General features: G+C 34.8%; 1 protein-coding gene across 1 annotated transcript in view; it reads left to right on the forward strand.

The window, feature by feature from the left end:
- LOC132558651 (inositol polyphosphate-5-phosphatase A-like) overlaps positions 1–18,162 on the forward strand; it is a gene marked incomplete at its 3' end in the record, with an annotated part of 35,793 nt that extends 17,631 nt beyond the window's left edge. Inside the window, exon 4 of the mRNA XM_060223246.1 lies at positions 18,075–18,162. Coding sequence (XP_060079229.1) covers positions 18,075–18,162 — 88 coding nt within the window. The remainder of the gene's footprint in view (positions 1–18,074) is intronic.
- Between the last annotated feature and the right edge of the window lie 1,974 nt (positions 18,163–20,136).

Below are 20,136 nucleotides of genomic sequence, written 5' to 3' on the forward strand. Positions count from 1 at the left end.
TACTTGGTTGTAAATCATATAGAATGTTAGTGTTCAAATTGTAGTAAAAGTAAACATTCATTTCTGTTTCTGTAATGTTACAAATGAATTTTAATTCATTGCACTGGGAAATATGAACATAATTTTAATAACCCTAAAACAGTATACCTTATTGATTTCTGAATGTCCATTTTCCATGTTCTTGAGTGTGGCTAACTCATTAGTTCTGATAGAGGTTAGGATATAACATGTAAACATGAAATTTGAAGAAAAAAAATGAAAGTCTTCTTTGATAACTTTCCCAAAGGAATTGTGAAATATCAGATGTTGAAAGTCTCTTTGATCAATATGCACATTTACAATTGACAAGTATTAGATTTAACTATAAGCAGGTCATGAAAAAGAGAATGAAGTTTATTTGAAAGTGATCACAAGCTATCCTTTGTTGTGACACCTGTTGAACTATATTTGGACTCAAATGTTCATTGCATGTCAGCTGAAATGAAATGGTAGGGACATCTGATTTAATGTATAATTCAACAAAAGTGTAAATTTTCAGGCAAGAAGGTTCAATAATGGAAGGCTGCTACATATAACTTAAAGTAAAATCTATGACAGTTTGTACTGGTATGTATTGCTAAAAAATAGTGTGTCATAAAACAATGTCCATTGTGTAATGCTGGATTACCAAAGTCAATCATGTATGTCTGTAACAAGCAAACTTAAGATTGATTTTCCCATTTTATGCCTTTTCATTATGTGTAAGTAGTGCATTATCGGCTTAAATTTCATAAAAGATTTTGATGATTTTACACAAAGGTCAGCTGTGATAATACCTCAAACAAGTTTTGTGTACAATAGGTCCTTTGTCAAAGTCACTTAATTCTTATTGGAAACCATGAACCAACTCTGTGACATCACTTTTTTATAATGGCATTTTGATCAAATTAAAGGTCAGCTAGGGTCATACTATGGTAGAGATTATTTTTCATGGCCCAAAGGTCTAGATCACCATTAGAAGTGATTTTTATTGAAAAAATTGTTTTAACATTGTATTAGCAACTCTTTTTAAGGGATTGGGATCAAACTGTATGTAAAGGTCAAGGTCGCTATCAATACAGCTGACGTTTTAGTGGTGATAATGACAACATATATTCAGGAATTTTGATCAACTTTACCACAAAGGTCATGTAATTATGATACCTCATATATGAGTTTGTGTTACAGTGTTCAAAGGTCAAGGTCATCATAAATGTATATACATTACCACAGACTTTTAACATGTGCACTGGGCACCATTAACACACTCTGATAGCTGCATGAATGAGCACTCCTCAATCTACAGCTGTAGGTGATAATTAGTAGAACATGTATTACTCCATTTGGTCACCCTCACACCATAGATATGTACAATCAGTCCTTTCTACCAATCCTCTTATCTTCATACCAAGACCTCCTGGTGCTCATTACACTCACACAGTCACACCCAGTCCATATATAAGCACAAGTAGATAAGAAAAAGGCAGAAAATAGTACATTTCTGTGAGTAGTATACATTTTATATATGTATTTATATGCAGATATCAAATTATCATCCTGTACTTACTTTAAGGGATAGGATTTACTTTATATCTCACAAATTCATGAGTAGATTTGGTTCATTATCGACACCATATCACATCATGCCACCAATGTTTACACTTGATTTAGATGTTGGTGGTCATTGGTCAAGGTTAAAGGTCGCTCTTGGCCACTTTCTTCTAGGCATTTGGAGGGGCATTGGGGAGGGGATGTATCTATTAGGCATTTTCTTTTCACAAATTTACAAAACAAGTGCTGATTTTATAAAATGCTAGTTTTACATGGAGCTTTTGATAACTAATAAACTCACTCCCTGGATTTTAGTTAGATACAATATCTTTTACTTGTGCTTCATATATAAGATATATACTAGTACATACCTATAACACTTTCACAAATGACCTAATGATGCTGGTTCATCTGGTACCAGAGGACCAGAATCCTTGTTATTGCCTCTGAAGAAATATTCCCTAGGTAGGAAGTATTTGCAATACAATGGACATAAACAAGAATGGAAGAGAACTACCTGTGAGTCTTCAGAACCATGTGTTTCAACTCCACATCCTTCTGTAATCAGGGTCAGGATTGTTTCACTGGTAAATAAACTTAACTCACAAGTGAATAGTTCTCAGCTGTAAGCCAGAGATCAACACTTTTATGTGTTCTCCATAGACCATAAGGATGGGAGCGAGGTATAAAATGAACATAAAATCATTATCCTGAAGACTGGAAATTGTGTGAAAAACAGAAATGGCACAGCAACCATTTATTTTCTGTTAATTGTTTCACAAATTTCTATAAATAGGAAAGGTAAGCATGACACACAAATTTATTCAGGGTGTTCTCAAAACATTAATTGGTCTAAAGCCATTGAGAAGCAAAATTTCAAGATTTATGTTATCAGCACCCAATGTTTATTCATGTCTTTGATCTCACCTGCCTGATAAAGGCTACCAAGTTTGGTAATTCACATGAAGTACCTATCCTGCCTGATACAGGCTACCAAGTTTGTTAATTCACATGAAGTACCTATCCTGCCTGATTAAGGCTACCAAGTTTGTTAATTCACATGAAGTACCTATCCTGTCTGATTAAGGCTACCAAGTTTGTTAATTCACATTAAGTACCTATCCTGCCTGATAAAGGCTACCAAGTTTGTTAATTCACATGAAGTACCTATCCTGCCTGATAAAGGCTACCAAGTTTGTTAATTCACATGAAGTACCTATCCTGCCTGATTAAGGCTACCAAGTTTGTTAATTCACACAAAGAACCTATCCTGCCTGATAAAGGCTACCAAGTTTGTTAATTCACATGAAGAACCTATCCTGCCTGATAAAGGCTACCAAGTTTGGTAATTCACACAAAGAAACCTATCCTGTCTGATTAAGGCTACCAAGTTTGTTAATTCACATGAAGAACCTATCCTGCCTGATAAAGGCTACCAAGTTTGTTAATTCACATGAAGTACCTATCCTGTCTGATAAAGGCTACCAAGTTTGTTAATTCACATGAAGTACCTATCCTGTCTGATTAAGGCTACCAAGTTTGGTAATTCACATTAAGTACCTATCCTGCCTGATAAAGGCTACCAAGTTTGGTAATTCACATTAAGTACCTATCCTGCCTGATAAAGGCTACCAAGTTTGTTAATTCACACAAAGAACCTATCCTGCCTGATAAAGGCTACCAAGTTTGGTAATTCACATGAAGTACCTATCCTGTCTGATAAAGGCTACCAAGTTTGGTAATTCACATGAAGTACCTATCCTGTCTGATTAAGGCTACCAAGTTTGTTAATTCACATGAAGTACCTATCCTGCCTGATAAAGGCTACCAAGTTTGTTAATTCTCATGAAGAACCTATCCTGTCTGATTAAGGCTACCAAGTTTGGTAATTCACATGAAGTACCTATCCTGTCTGATTAAGGCTACCAAGTTTGTTAATTCACATGAAGTACCTATCCTGTCTGATAAAGGCTACCAAGTTTGTTAATTCAAATGAAGTACCTATACCTACTTTCAAGCTCACAATAGTCAAATTTGTTCAAAATTTTAATTGTCTCATGTCAATAACAAATAGGCTTTTATTCTATTTTTTAAATCTGTATGTTTATTTTTGTATGTTCTTAACTGCTGATATATTACCAAGTTTTTATCCCTCGCTTAAAGTATGTCGGAGCTGTCACCGTTAAAGTTGAACAGTGGCTCCAGCAAGTTTTTGAACTGTCTCTTAACGTTGAACAGTTGTAGTTTCTTCCTTCTGTTCAGAACTAAGTTTGGCATATCATGATCATTGGCTGAGTGGAATATAACAAACCTTGGACCCCAGAAGTGTTTAGTAGTTATATAGGCCCTTCATTTCATTCAAAAGTCTTCTATGGTTAATTACTCTATCATCATTGATACATGCCTACCAAGACAGAGTTTTCATTGCTTCATGTCTGCTTAATATACTGGTTTATAGTTTTTGTCCTACCAGGGACAGGGATGGTCATAGTTTTGTTCATCTGTCCTTTCATGAGCCCTAGGGGTCAAGGGGAGGGGTGGGGAAGGTACTCTATAGTTTTGTTCATCTGTCCTTTCATGAGCCCTAGGGGTCAAGGGGAGGGGTGGGGAAGGTACTCTATAGTTTTGTTCATCTGTCCTTTCATGAGCCCTAGGGGTCAAGGGGAGGGGTGGGGGAGGTACTCTATAGTTTTGTTCATCTGTCCTTTCATGAGCCCTAGGGGTCAAGGGAAGGGGTGGGGGAGGTACTCTATAGTTTTGTTCATCTGTCCTTTCATGAGCCCTAGGGGTCAAGGGGAGGGGTGGGGAAGGTACTCTATAGTTTTGTTCATCTGTCCTTTCATGAGCCCTAGGGGTCAAGGGGAGGGGTGGGGGAGGTACTCTATAGTTTTGTTCGTTTTGCTTTCATGTGCCCGAGGGTAGGGTTATAGTTTTGTTAATCTTTCCTCTCTTCAGACTTGTAATATGGATTTTTCTTGGTGAGGGAGTGGTGAAGGGGTTGTTTGGCTTGTTAATATTATTAACTGGCATATAATTTATGGAAAGAGTTTTTGATTGAAGTGCAATCATCTTCAGAATAGATGAATTTGTAGACTTAAGATAATCCACTGGTCAATGATTGCTTTTATTTAGCATAAAATCAAGTTCGGATAAGTGCTTTACTTGATTTTTTTGATTCTTTAGAAAATTTGATTTCTTTGAGAAAAAATGATACCTGTACTTTGTATGTTGTACTTGGTTAGGAGACTTGTAAGTCTTGCTATAAATAGAGGTCCCGTTAGTGATGTCAGGCCTGGCAGATATATCTCCCACAGTGACAACCTGGGTGTATTCTTAGCAAGGAAAAATTACCAAGTGCCAGACTTATTGTATAGCTAACATTGTGTAGGCAATTAATCTCACCTGGAAAGTATATATTATTGTATGTTTCTGACCAGGTTGTTTGGGTTAGATCTGAAAATAGGCAATTAATTACTTCCTATTGTGTATTACTAAATATAATCAACCAGACCATGTGGTAGAGGAAGTATTCCTGTGACCCTGTTTGGTGAGCAGGGATTAGACTCCAGATGTCCAAGACAAAATGTACGAGGTTTTCAATTTTCTGTGAAGTTATTATCAATGAAGATCTTTACCTTGAGGAAGCAAATTGTGCTTCTGAAACATCTAAAACAACATGTATGAATATATGTTAAATGTGATTTCAGATAATTTTAAAACTTGGAAGAATTTCCTGGAACAGCCAGTGAGTTGAATCGTAAGGAAATATTCTTTAAATGTTGACAATTATCTATTACTACCATGCAGAGTCAGTTTCAAGGGCCAACTGAATATTTCAATATATTTTAGTATTATTTTCATAAAAGTAATGCCTCATCTTATAGAATCAAGTAGAAAATGTTGTTAAGATATAGTCATAAAACCTAAATTTAGAAACGTCTGCTGAAATCTCTGAGTTCTTGAGTAATGTATGCAGTGCTAAAGTGATGGTACATATGCACCTGGAGACTATTACACTGGAGATTCAATCAGTATTTGTATATGTCCATCAGACAGTCTTCAAAGCCATCCCTAATTCCGGTTACGTAATCACTTAGACAACTTAACATTTCACCAAAATTCCTACATCTGTGTTACTGTACAAATGAAGGAGAAGTTTGTCAGTGGTGTTTTTAGGCCTATAGGTATAAGGCAGGTCTCGCTGGCCTGGTTATATATATTTCTACTGCTTTCATGCATGACTATGATTTCAGTTCAAGTTTTTAAGGAGTCCTCATTATAAATCAAACAAGCTGGACCTTTACATTGATCAGGCATACAACATATTACTTAACATTAACCAGTCATACACTCTATTGCTTTACATTAACCAGTCATACACTATATCACTTTACATTAACCAGTCATACAACATATTACTTTATATTAACCAGTCATACAACATATTACTTCACATTAACCAGTGATACACTATATTACTTTATATTAACCAGTCATATAACATATTACTTTATGTTAACCAGTCATACAACATATTACTTCACATTAACCAGTGATACACTCTATTACTTTACATTAACCAGTCATACACTATATCACTTTACATTAACCAGTCATACAACATATTACTTTATATTAACCAGTCATACACTATATCACTTTACATTAACCAGTCATATGCTATATTACTTTATATTAACCAGTCATACACTATATTACTTTACATTAACCAGTGATACACTATATTACTTTATATTAACCAGTCATACAACATATTACTTGACATTAACCAGTCATACAACATATTACTTCACATTAACCAGTGATACACTATATTACTTTATATTAACGAGTCATACAACATATTACTTGACATTAACCAGTCATACAACATTTTACTTTACATTAGCCAATCGTACAATGTATTTCATTTTATTAGTCTTTCATACAACATATACCTTTATATTAAGCTGTCCTACAACTTGGCCCTGTCAAGTAAACCTTTATCTTAATCTGTTATACAACACATTAATCATGCAACCATACAACATACATTTGTATTAAGCAGTAAGTCTTTTGTAATGAACATTTACATTAACCAGTCATACAACATGTATCTTTACATTAACTAGCCATATAATACATACTATTATGAATTTTACAGATATTGTAAAAATTAAAGATGTTTATCATATATGCCTTCCATTACATCAACCAGTGATACAGCATGGAGAGGTTTATTTTTGTTTTTTGTTGAAGGCAAACATAAGGAAGTGTTGTTTGGCTATAGAGATAACAGTGTGAGATATCCCACTACCTCATATACTTGTATTTATCAGATATACATCAACAGCTATCTGTCAACTCCCCACAACATATGGTCATCCCTTGTTTGTCACCTGGCAACACTGTCATGTGTGTATCTTTACTTCAATATATGGCAGAGGGTCAACCCTATCATTACATGGATGACAGGTGAACAAATAAATGACTAGATCAGATGTGTCTACATCTATACTTATTACCATATGGAAATCAGCATTCTATTATTCATAATTGTTGAAAAAAAATGTTAATGTCTGTGTAATGTTTTCAGGAAATAAATTTACACAGAAGACAAAGTGTATTATGATGGTGATGTGTATATCAGATGTGTGACTTTAATGAAAACAATTTAAAAGTATATTACATGATCTGTCTGTTTATCTTTCCACCTGTCTGTTAACCTTGTGATCAAAACTAGTCAAAGTTTTCAACCTATTTCAGATTCGGTTGATGTATTATAGTGAATGATATGAAGATATATATGTCAAGTTTAAAAAGGGGGAATATGTATTTAAAGTTTGAAGATAAGAAGGCATATCTATTTAACTACTAGAAATGTTATAATTTACTTATTAAAGCCAAGCATAAGGTCAGATTAATTTTTGCCCTTGTTCATTACTTCCATTGATGACAACTTAACAATCAAACACAGTCTGCAATTTAGCCAGTGTTGGCAATAAATCAGTTATTTTATCACTGATCTACTACCAGGAACTTCCTGAATATATATATATAACATCCTTGTGCATTGCTGATAAATAATGTGATAACAGTGATCACGTTGTGCTGACATTAATTTCTCTAAATAGTGTTGGAAGAAAACAGACACTACATGCCATTCATTCATTGAGAGGATTATTAAATGACATTTCACACTTCAAAGATGAAAGTGCTATTAAAAATTATACAGCTAAGACATTTGAATTTATTAATCACTTATGACATTGTTATATTAAGGAAAGATCATGTGCTGACAGCTAAATCAATATTAAGATCTGTCCACTGTACGGACAGTAAAAAATCAGCTACCAGATTCTGTGTAGTGTAACAATGTAAAGAAGCTCATGTCAAGGGCTTGGTGAACCATGATGAATTCCATCATCTGTTGACAAGTATTACAAGTCCTGTAATCATTAAACATGACATTAATATTGTTTATAGGGAAATCATTAGTTTATCACAGTCAATTATTAATTTCAATAATGATTTAACACATCCGAACACCCTCACAAATGTGTAAACAGATATTGCTGTATAAATCTACGTTGAAGCGATGTAAATAGATGTCAAACTGAGAAAAAACTGCTTACCAATACCTTTATATCAAATTACATCTATAATGTGCAGGTTTTTATTGGGGTTTTCTGAGAATACAAATCAAAACAATTTTTTTCCCCCTCAAAATTACCTATTGTTTATTTTTGCTTTATTTTTACTACCGAATTAAGACAAATTGAGAGCTACTGGTTAAAGGAAATGATGTTGTTTGTACAAGATTTGTTCATAAAATAGTTATTGGGTACTGAACTTTTCACACTTTGACAAAGATGACAGCAATAGCTGTCAGTCCTCTGGTAGTCAAGACCTCGCTAGAAATTCCATACTTGATACCGTTCTATATCACCAATTTCCTTAAAAGTAAAGAATTAACACTGGTACAAGGCAACATTGTAGACAACATATACCCAGAGAAATGTGTAGCACCTTACAACTCACCATGACCATAGTCACTTGATTCTGACAATGTGGAAAAACAGAGCAGCAAAATTAATCATAGATACTGTTCCAAATGTTCTTTTTTCAACCCACTGGGAAGCTGATTCTGTCTTACCTGTGATGATAGACTGCCCTAGATGTAAAATAGATATAAAATAGTGGACGATTCACCCTGTTTCTGTAAAAACAATGGCAACTTTCTTCAACACTAATGATTACAACAATAGAATTTGAAGGAATAAGAACTCATTATGTGTTGTTTTCATCCAAGATATTGTGGTGCAACAAATGATTAATTCAGCATATGTTCCAAAAAAAGAACATTCCACTTCAAACCTATTTTGTCAGTTAATTTTGGATATGTCAACTAATATTTTAATACCAATCACAAATGAATCTATTCTGCTGTTTATTTAACGAAATGCTATAATCATAAAATGGAAGTATTTGAGACTTCAAATCAATATGCACTAACTAGGCCAATACTGACAATGACCACAGACTGATATATAAAACTGATATAATTATTGTCAGTATTTGAAATGAAACTGAAACACATTAAAGACACACCTTGACAAAGATTTGTAAGTCTTTGTGTTTTTGATAACACTGACATCAATGAAACACAAATATTCTGTTTATAAGGGAATCAAATTCTATTTGGTGACCTGAGAATGAACTTACAAGACTTTGATTAGAAAACCATATTCAGTCCTAATAAAATGCACACTATACATGCAGATTTACAGTATGGTGTTCAGGATTAGAAAACCATATTCAGTCCTAATAAAATGCACACTATACATGCAGATTTACAGTATGGTGTTCAGGATTAGAAAACCATATTCAGTCCTAATAAAATGCACACTATACATGCAGATTTACAGTATGGTGTTCAGGATTAGAAAACCATATTCAGTCCTAATAAAATGCACACTATACATGCAGATTTACAGTATGGTGTTCAGGATTAGAAAACCATATTCAGTCCTAATAAAATGCACACTATACATGCAGATTTACAGTATGGTGTTCAGGATTAGAAAACCATATTCAGTCCTAATAAAATGCACACTATACATGCAGATTTACAGTATGGTGTTCAGGATTAGAAAACCATATTCAGTCCTAATAAAATGCACACTATACATACAGATTTACAGTATGGTGTTCAGGATTAGAAAACCATATTCAGTCCTAATAAAATGCACACTATACATGCAGATTTACAGTATGGTGTTCAGGATTGGAATTGATTTGTATATCATAACTTTTCAGTATGCATGTATCGTATTGACATTTAGACTCTATTTGATACTGTATCAATTTGTAAAATCTGTAACCTAATTAAGGGTGTTGGTTAGGAAACTGTGGTATGATCATCAACAGACAAAATCATCTTCCTATTCCAGTCTATAATCAGATTACATATAAAACCCTGCAGCTTCTGTTGAGAAGATCACCAGAAGCAACAGATATAGGTATAATTAATTCTACAGGACACACAGACAACCGCACAAGCTTGGTTTTGTTCATTTCAGAACAAAACTGCATATGAAAATGTTTATTTACTGAAAATTTTTAAAGGAAACTTTTTTTTGAAATGTAATTTTGTGTTGTTGACTGTGTGGATGTTATGTGTAGAATGAAAAGTTGTTTACTTTATCTGTCAGTAAGAGTCTTTTGATTTTCATCATTGCACATAGTGTAAAGGGCTTAAGTGATGGAAATGTCAGGAGATGTTTTAGGTGTTACACCTTGTTTTTAATTAAAATCCAGAAATGCAGGGCAAGGTGTTGGGTTTCAGTTTAAGATATCATGGCCAGTGTAAACAGAATGGCAGCACATATCCACATACATAGCAGACAGAAATATTCAAAGAACTACCTGGTAATGTTTATGAAAGTGGAATTATCAACATTTGTTTGTAGTTGCACTGTTATTTACAAAAAATGGAACGAAGAATAAGCACCAAAAATGAAACACAGAAAAGGCTGGCTTGCTAATGAGTATCCTGGAATAGAGCAGAAATACAGGTTGTTCCATCCAATCACACCCTCAATACCTTAATACCCGGTAGTTGAAAAATAATTACCCTTAAATTGACATGTGATGTTTTATTAAAAAGGATATAACTAAACACTGTACATCTTCATCAAAATGCTGTGTTCATGTATAGTCATATATTTATCAATAACACTGGAGTTTTACAAGTGACAAATACTGGTGTGATTCAAATAGATTATATAGATATGAATAGAAACAGGTTTAGTAAAGTATAAATCTAGTACTCCGTCATGTGAGACGAACCTGTAAGTATTGTGGTGTGGTGAAGCATTCACACATGGGGTATTATTAGAAATTTTGAATCAGATTATAAATATATCAGAAAAGAAATAAAGATACAACAATGATGTAGGGGTAGATGTTGACCTCTGTTTGACCTGAGAACACATTTCTTTAAAGTAACATAGAAGCTAGTTTTATCATTGTTAACCAGCCACAAATAATTTTGGAAAGAATTTCTGTGAATTCATGAAGAAATCTTAAATCATTAGGTGATCTATGTGAATTGTATCATCTAAATAATCTATTTAAGATATGTGAAATTACCTAATTCATTGGAAATGATTCAAATCAACAAAGTTGAGAACTAGATTTTTAAAGTTTAAATTGTATGGAAAACAATTTCCATTTTGTAGACTTGACACAAGTTTTACTAAAGCATTAATACTAAAATATTTCATACCTGGATACATTTGTAAACCTATTGATACAGATATGTACATTGTACTAACAGACATTTACTTGGCTCTTGCCATCAGGAAATGGGAACAAAGCTCTTTAGTATTTAACCATCCTTTGTTTACAAGTTTTCTTGGCCTTATATAATTGACCATCAACAAATAGATTTTTCAGAGTGCCATTCTCCATAGCTGGACTTTTTGTTTACCTTTAAAAATTTTTAAAAAATGGTACAAATTTTGATACAAAAGCCCTTTGTTTCTTGAAGTCAATAAGTAGAAAAATATTAAATATTTCTATTTTTTCACATCACAATAACTGTAATATCATTTAAAACATCAGGGCTCTCACACCCCATTTTGAGACTGGGGCCCGGGGCCCTTAGAATTGGGAAAAATAGCAGCGTTTTCCTTAGAATCGGGGAAAACTTTGGGTCTAAATTGGGAAAAAAAGATACTGTTTTGCATTGGGAATTCGGCCCTAAATCTGGCAGATCGAGAGCCCTGAACATTTACTTTTCATCCAATAAACTGTTAATGTGATATGGCCTATGTCCAGGTCAGATGTCAAGCACACCTGTACATATACTCTGTACAAGTATATATATACCTGATAGCTGATGATGGTACAGTATGTTATATATCACTGGTGCCAGACACTTTGACAGGATTTTAAACTTGTATATTAAAGAATAGGACACACATTTATAAATCATTTTAAAGTGTTAAACTTCGAAAGGACCTAGCAATTTCTAAGAATCTCTTTAAAACTAAGTATATTCTCATTCCTTATCTAATAAGCAACATAGTTGTAAAATACAGAATAAAAGTTGCGTAGGATGTTGTATAAGGTGGCAGTGATAATATTGTGCCATAAGTATTGATTTAGATTGTCTACATAATTCTCATTTATGCCTCTTTGGCTCCTTATGTTTAATCTCAATTCTGGCATAGAAATTCTTGTAACATTGTCATTTGATGCAATATCATTTACATTTACATAATTTCATTTTCAAAATAGTGGCAAAGGTGTGTTCACTGAAAAACAATTGATGTAAGGTCACTAGTTGGAAAGTCCACCTTTCAACTAGATTCTTTTTAGCATCACTTTCTTTGAGTTTCTCCAAAATGTTTCGGGTAAAATAAAATGTCACTGAGTCCAAAGTAAAGGCCATCAGTACAAAATCTGTGGTTATATTTCTGTTTTTTTAACTTGTGAACATTTTGTACTGAAATTATAATTCAGAAGCCATTTGACAAAATGTCAAGGTCAAAAGTGTAGGTATTATTATATGTGTAGAAGTTTAGAGTACAGGTTGCCTTACTGGCCTGTGCTATTGGAAATTTCTTTTATTCAAGCAGTAGCATGTCATGCCAGACATTGAAGGATTGCTAGTTTGAAAGTAGGGTCAAAGTGTTACTTTCCTCCTATAACAAATTTGATATCATTGACTACTCCAATAGTATAGAAGCTATAGGGGAATGAGATGCTTACTTGAAGATAAGGATACTGGTTTGTTGTTGTCTTTGGTGTGAAGGCTTGTGAGGAGGGATTAGAAGATTAGAATACTAATCACTTTACTTACCGTTCGCTAGTTTGAACTTCCTTTTAGTCAAGCAGTAGAGTATCTACCTAGAGATGGAAGGGTTGTTGCTAGTTTGAATCTGGGCTGTGGCAGTACATATTATTCATTTGTCTTTCCTGTTACACATGTTATATCACAAATGTAATATCACAGTATAATTGGACAGAATGTTATCAAAATATTTTATCTCTACCTGGGCTGATACAAGATTTTCTAATGTTTATATTGTGGTCATGTAGATTTAATCCTGTCTGGTCAAAGATTTGAAGGTCAGTCTTCTTACTGGTAAAAAATTTGAAAGTCAGTTATAATCTTGTAATTCAGTAGGTCTAGCTCCACTCTATTAGACCTGTACTTAGGTAAATAATTATGTCTCTGGAGAACATCTGCATCCTCCACCACCTTGATTATTTATCTATAGGCAAAACAGTTGAGCTCCAAATTCTCACCACTGATAGGGTTGCTGTACAGAAACCTGCATTAAGGTCAAGTATATAAGTGGTATTGACAGCAGGCATGTGTACCATCTCCTAGAACAACAGTTCACCTCTCCAAGTTAACTGCCATATTGGTAATTATTCTGTTATGTTCCTAACCCAAACTTTAATAGAGGGACTTCCTCATTCTTGGTGTATTTGTTGGTCTCTGGAGATGTTCATAGAATTTTCTCTAATAGCTTATGATAATTGGCCAGGAAATGAGATGTTTCGTTTTTGTTAGTTTGGTTATTTTCATTTCCTGAAGGGAGACATCCATTCATTTAATTTCAGACACAAGTCATGACTGACTCCCCTAAAACAAATGCAAAGAAATCCTTGTTCACTTAATCACATGCAAGGTTTTTAGATGCCCCTGTTATTTCTTGATAGTCATGTGCATTCCTCCCAACACCATCTGATCTATTAATTACATGCCCCCTTCCTGTTTCGTGTTGATGGTCATGTCCATCCCTCCCAACACCATCTGATCTATTAATTACATGCCCCCTTCCTGTTTCGTGTTGATGGTCATGTCCATCCCTCCCAACACCATCTGATCTATTAATTACATGCCCCCTTCCTGTTTCGTGTTGATGGTCATGTCCATCCCTCCCAACACCATCAGATCTGTTAATTACATGCCATCTTCCTGTTTCGTGTTGATGGTCATGTCCATCCCTCCCAACACCATCTGATCTATTAATTACATGCCCCCTTCCTGTTTCGTGTTGATGGTCATGTCCATCCCTCCCAACACCATCTGATCTATTAATTACATGCCCCCTTCCTGTTTCATGTTGATGGTCATGTCCATCCCTCCCAACACCATCTGATCTATTAATTACATGCCCCCTTCCTGTTTCGTGTTGATGGTCATGTCCATCCCTCCCAACACCATCTGATCTATTAATTACATGCCCCCTTCCTGTTTCGTGTTGATGGTCATGTCCATCCCTCCCAACACCATCTGATCTATTAATTACATGCCCCCTTCCTGTTTTGTGTTGATGGTCATGTCCATCCCTCCCAACACCATCTGATCTATTAATTACATGCCCCCTTCCTGTTTTGTGTTGATGGTCATGTCCATCCCTCCCAACACCATCTGATCTATTAATTACATGCCCCCTTCCTGTTTCGTGTTGATGGTCATGTCCATCCCTCCCAACACCATCAGATCTATTAATTACATGCCATCTTCCTGTTTCGTGTTGATGGTCATGTCCATCCCTCCCAACACCATCTGATCTATTAATCACCTGCCCTCTCCCTGTCTCATCTTCAATCAATGTCATTACGGAATTGGTCAATGTTATTTCAAAGGCATGGCTCACTTAGTCATGGCCAGGTTTGTAGTCCTCATGGTCCATAGGGGCTGCTTTCACTGTTACACTTGATATTGCTCGATCAGTTATTACCACTTCAATCATACTTTTCTCATTAAAAAAGACTATATCTATAGAACGTTATATACCTTAAATATTCGCGTATAGTGCACACTTTTTTAAGCTGAAACTGTCGTGTCAAAAAGGGGGTGCGCACTATACGCAGGTACATGCCATTCCTGGGGTTATCATTCCCGAGTTCTGCATCCGCCATATTGGATTACCTCCCTTCACATAGTTATATGTAAAAGTCATCGGTCTTATATGATAGTTTGGAGATAAAAACAACAAAAAAAATAAAATAAATTTCGAATGTTTTAATCATCTGCCATTCACGCTAGCATTACGGTGAATCTTACTATTGGTCAGGACTATAGTAGTGTCTGAATTTCTGCCTCATTTTGATGATGTATCTGTGGAATTCAATGAATCCGGAAGTTTTTAGGCGATTGTCGTTCTGTTCATAAATCGGACAGCCCATCCCACCGATGCCCAAAGTTGGTGACCCCATGACCTCTCTTGATCTGCATGGCCCGCACGCGCAGTTCTGTTGTACTGGCAGTGATGCCGGGATATCGGCGATCGCATACAAAGTTGAAGAGCTCTCTCCATCTCTGGGTGTTTCGCTGTCGCACCTATGGCAGCCCTTCTGGTCAGTGGTTGGGACTTTAGACGGTCTTTTCTTTCTTCCGTGCCTTGATATTTCACTCTGGAATGTCGAAGTCGTGACCGGCGGCACGAAACTCCAGTCTCTCGGCGTAGTCAAATGGCGTTCGCAGTTTCCCCATGTCGAAGTCGGTGTAAACAATCCATCATTAAATACCTTCGGATACCGCGATGGGTACAGATACCATGAAAGATCATGCCTATACTGAACAAACCACCTGCTTTTATGGGGACAAGGTAGGATTGAAAATGTTCAGACAGTTAAAACAACATCATTTTCTGACCAATAGTACGCGTTCAGCCCAAGCCAGGTGTCATCACCCTCCTCATACTCAAAGTGTTAACTGTCATTAACCGTTAATTATATAATCAGCCAAGCCTTTCATGCTTGTTAGGTCACCTGGGTAAATTTGTTTACTTAAGGTAATTACATGTGTTAGGGTCACGCTCATTGTGGTTTCCTAATTATCAATGGATCAGACCACATCAAATGTTTCGTCGCAGTGACCAGTCAATTAATTTTTCTGTAGATTTTTTTTTTTTTAGTCTGATCTCCAAAAAGTACCTGGGCACTATACGCGAGTGCGCACTATACGCGAATATTTACGGTACATCGTCAGCACGACCTATCACCAAAGAACATAATTCCACGACCACATTCCTTGTCATTGAAAACTGTTTAAAATAAATGGATGAATTAAAAATAGATAGATGAATTAAAAAACAAGTGTATGTTGTTGATAGGGCATTTTGACATGTGCTTTCTTTAGTTTTATCTGCTTTTTCATCATGATATACCACTTTGATATACCACTTTGATATACCACTTTCTTCATTCCTTTGTAACAATCCATCATACATACAGTATCTATAAGTGCCCTAACACTTTGATTTTGTTCTTTGGGTGAGAGGTGGGCAGTTCAAAGTTATTATGAACCAAATCTGATCCATTTTATCTGATTGAGTTGAATCTGCAGCTGTTTTAAGTGTGTATAATATAGATGTGTTATATTTGGATGAGTGGTCAATATCCAAGTTTACTTTTGACTCACATATGCTTTTCCAGTTGTTTATGTTGGAAACAGTCTTGTGTTGACTAATCTTTATTCCTTCACTTGATGCACCAGTCTTTTGAAATGTGATAGCTGGAACATGAGTCTCCAACTTGTGAATAAAAAAGACAAAAAAAATAACTGAGATTGTGAGATGATAAGAGTCTGGCTATCGGTATATACTACAGTATATAGTTAGCAAAAATGTTCTTAGCAAAATCATGGTGATAAACAGAATTGGGGATAAATCAGAGAATGGTATCCCAAGGGACCTACTGTATCTTAAACATCATATAAAATAAAATATATATAAGTTAGTTCAACATTTTTTGGAAATTACTAGACATGCATCTGTATGGTTAATGGCTGTATCTAAACAAACTACAAAATATAAGGCTTTTCTCTAATTCACAAGGCATGTAATACATTATGCAAGCATGTACCAATTTACAGCATATCAAAATTGTTTGGAACATTAACTTTATCTTCAAGCCATATATTCATTTCTGTGTCTTCTTTATTACCACCGGATTCTTATCATTACTTGATGGTTGGTACACAGAAGAATATATCAATTCTATGAATTTGAAAGAGAAGATTTCAGTCAAAATACAATGTATAACCAAAAGATATATTTAGAATGTAATGTCCACAACATTACTGTCTGTTATATACTGATGATACAGACAACATCAAGCCATCAGGCAAAGATTTTAGGAATGCAATACTTATTCTGTTATACTGAGATGTCCATGGTCAGAACCAGCATCTACAAGTCAAACACAGATACCAAAAAATGTAATCTGACACTTATTATTTTTGGTGTTGAAGTGTCATTTCAAGGAAACCAGAGATTGGAAACCAGACTTTATAGCTTAAGTGTGCCATCTTGCTACATTAGAAAACAGGAAAGGTTTGCTAAGCTATCTATCTGTACCCTGATTACTAACCAGAGGAAATAGAATTGCTCATTACCCACTTGCTACAGAGAACTCCAGGCAAGTAGACCGACAACTCCCTACAGAAGTACAGATATGTTTTTGGTCTTTTGTTATATATACCTAGATCTTTGTCGTATGTTTTCTCCTTAATTATTTATATTCTTACTTGGCCATATAATGATGTTAAGGATTGGTCAGGATCATCATAATGCTAGTATGCATACATGTATGTTGTGTGTGATCATTACAGTGTGATGGCACTATAAATTATCTTTGGATATTCCTATCATCACAGGCTATACTTGCCTTTGGTAAATCTAGGTTGATATGCTGTAGATCAGTATATTTGAGATATTGATGTGACATCAGAGCGAAAAAAAATAAAGGTTTGGAGTTACTCAAATGTCGGTAATTTTTCTGTGGATATAGTTTCAGTTAATATTTTGTATATTAAAGGTTTGATATCTGATATTATCTGTTATGTTAACTTGACAGATGGTAACAATGTGATTTTGTACTTGACATGTTATAATTTAATGCTTACCTGACAGGTGTTAATTAAGTGATGTTTAGCAGACAGGTTCTAACAATATATATTTGATGTGTTACAGATCTATGCTAGGTTGTGAAGAACTACAGAAATATGACAGAGTACGTGTGTTTCTGGATGAGGACTACACTGCTGCAGACAAGTTCACAGTAAGTATGCACAAACTTCAAAATGAATAGAGCATTACTACCATATTTTCCAGCCTATAAGCCACACCCTAGTATAAGCTGTAGGGCAAGTTTTTAGATTTTTTTTCCCCCACATATGAGACACACCGAAATATAAGCTGCAACCTTTCATATGATGTGACAACCATTATGTTGACCAAAGTTCATTGATATAGCAGAAAATGGAAGACGCTTTATCAAGATCATCAGTGAAACACTTAATATAGTTTGGAAATGAATTGTACACAGATTATCCTTTATTTCATTGATGTGTTTCAAAAACTTCTGATAGCTATTGTCAAACTCGTTTGGCTTGGGAGCCTTTAAAGAAATAGGGCCTGACGTTATGTACAGTTTACCTAAAAATATCTCCATATTTATTGGATCATGTGAGATTTGTGTTGACAATATATAATACATACATCTGTTTTCATGTCGTGCAGGTAAACTTATCACCAGGGAAATTGCATCTGATTTTGTGTGAAGTATTTACAGAATATTGAATGGAGTATATGATATTTTGTATAAAATTCTCCATAATAATAGGTCCCTGTCGTCTTGTATTTAGTGGATTTTTTTATTGAGAAGATCACAGATTGCTGATCTGATCTGCTGGAGATGTAGCTACTACATGTAATGTCAGGTACAGATCAAGATTTACACATGAAGGGTTTTGAATCACTTGCTACACATTAAATAAAATGGTTTACCTGGAAAACTTAACAAATAGGAATTATGTGAATGAAATCTAGAGGATCGGGGATACTATGCCTTGCTTTAGGAAAGTCCAAGCTAACTTGAAACCATTTGCGAAAAAATTAAAAATTCATCTGAAAGCTTTCACGACAATCTTATTTTTTTGATTGGCAACATTTTGTAAACAGAAGTTCATTCTTCTGGTAGTTACAACAATACCTTGGTTGTACAAATTGGTTATCAGATGTTAAGGAAGTAATTTTATCTACACTATTTGCGAGGATGAGGGAAGTATCCTGTTATAGTTCTTGAGGTGTGTATATATAATGCATAATCACTGCAAATTTGGGCGCATAGCTTACATGGATCTTAAATGAGTGTTGATGTAATAAGAAATTTCAAACTTGTTAAACAAGTTGATATATGACTCTTGGCTTCTGACATAACAAATTATTGAATTGTGAAATGATTTCCAGATTACATCCAATACAATAGCACAAGTCTAAAATTCTGTTTATCATATGATTTATATTTTTTTAAATAAGCAAGAAACTCTCAATTTAATTTCCCTTTCACATTCACTTATTTCAATGGGGATGGTACAACATATACTACTGAGACAATAATTCATAATATCACAATTACACTTAAGACTTAGTGCTATTAGATGGCAGAACAAGCCAGTTTTGTGATAAACAGATATTCCATGGACCAATTACTGCATGGTCTTCTTAATATTAACTCTAACACATTGACTAGATAACATAACCAGGTTTAATTGGTTGCTTTAAAGACAAAACATTTGCTGCTGAAGCTGTGATCTGCTTCTAATTCTTTTTGTTTTGTCAACATTGTATACAATGTACCTGTGACCTGTTTCCTGTGTTAGTAAACTTTGACCTTATGGTGCTTCTAGGCCATGAAGATATATTTGTACCATTATATCTACGGAACCCTGGTGTGCATGTAGGCGGTATGTTTGATTAAATGGAGGGGCAACTTGTTAGACCCCGGAACAGGATCATGTAATAATCATAGCAGAGATTGTTTATTGAAGGACAGACCTACATTGTCTGCAACAAAATCTAAGAGGACTTGTTGAGATATAACTTTGAGGAAGTTGGCATTGATATTTCTCCCTCCTACAAGCTGTTAGATCCTGTAATTGATACCAGAGATACAGTCCTGTGACAGGGTGACTTATCCTACTGATGGAGTGTGGAAGGAATATAGTTGTGGTTATCAGTGCATATAGCAGAA

The sequence above is a fragment of the Ylistrum balloti genome, unplaced genomic scaffold (genome assembly GCF_031769215.1).
Source record: "Ylistrum balloti isolate Yb309-2 unplaced genomic scaffold, AGI_CSIRO_Ybal_v1 Utg370806, whole genome shotgun sequence".
In the NCBI taxonomy this organism is placed as follows: domain Eukaryota; kingdom Metazoa; phylum Mollusca; class Bivalvia; order Pectinida; family Pectinidae; genus Ylistrum; species Ylistrum balloti.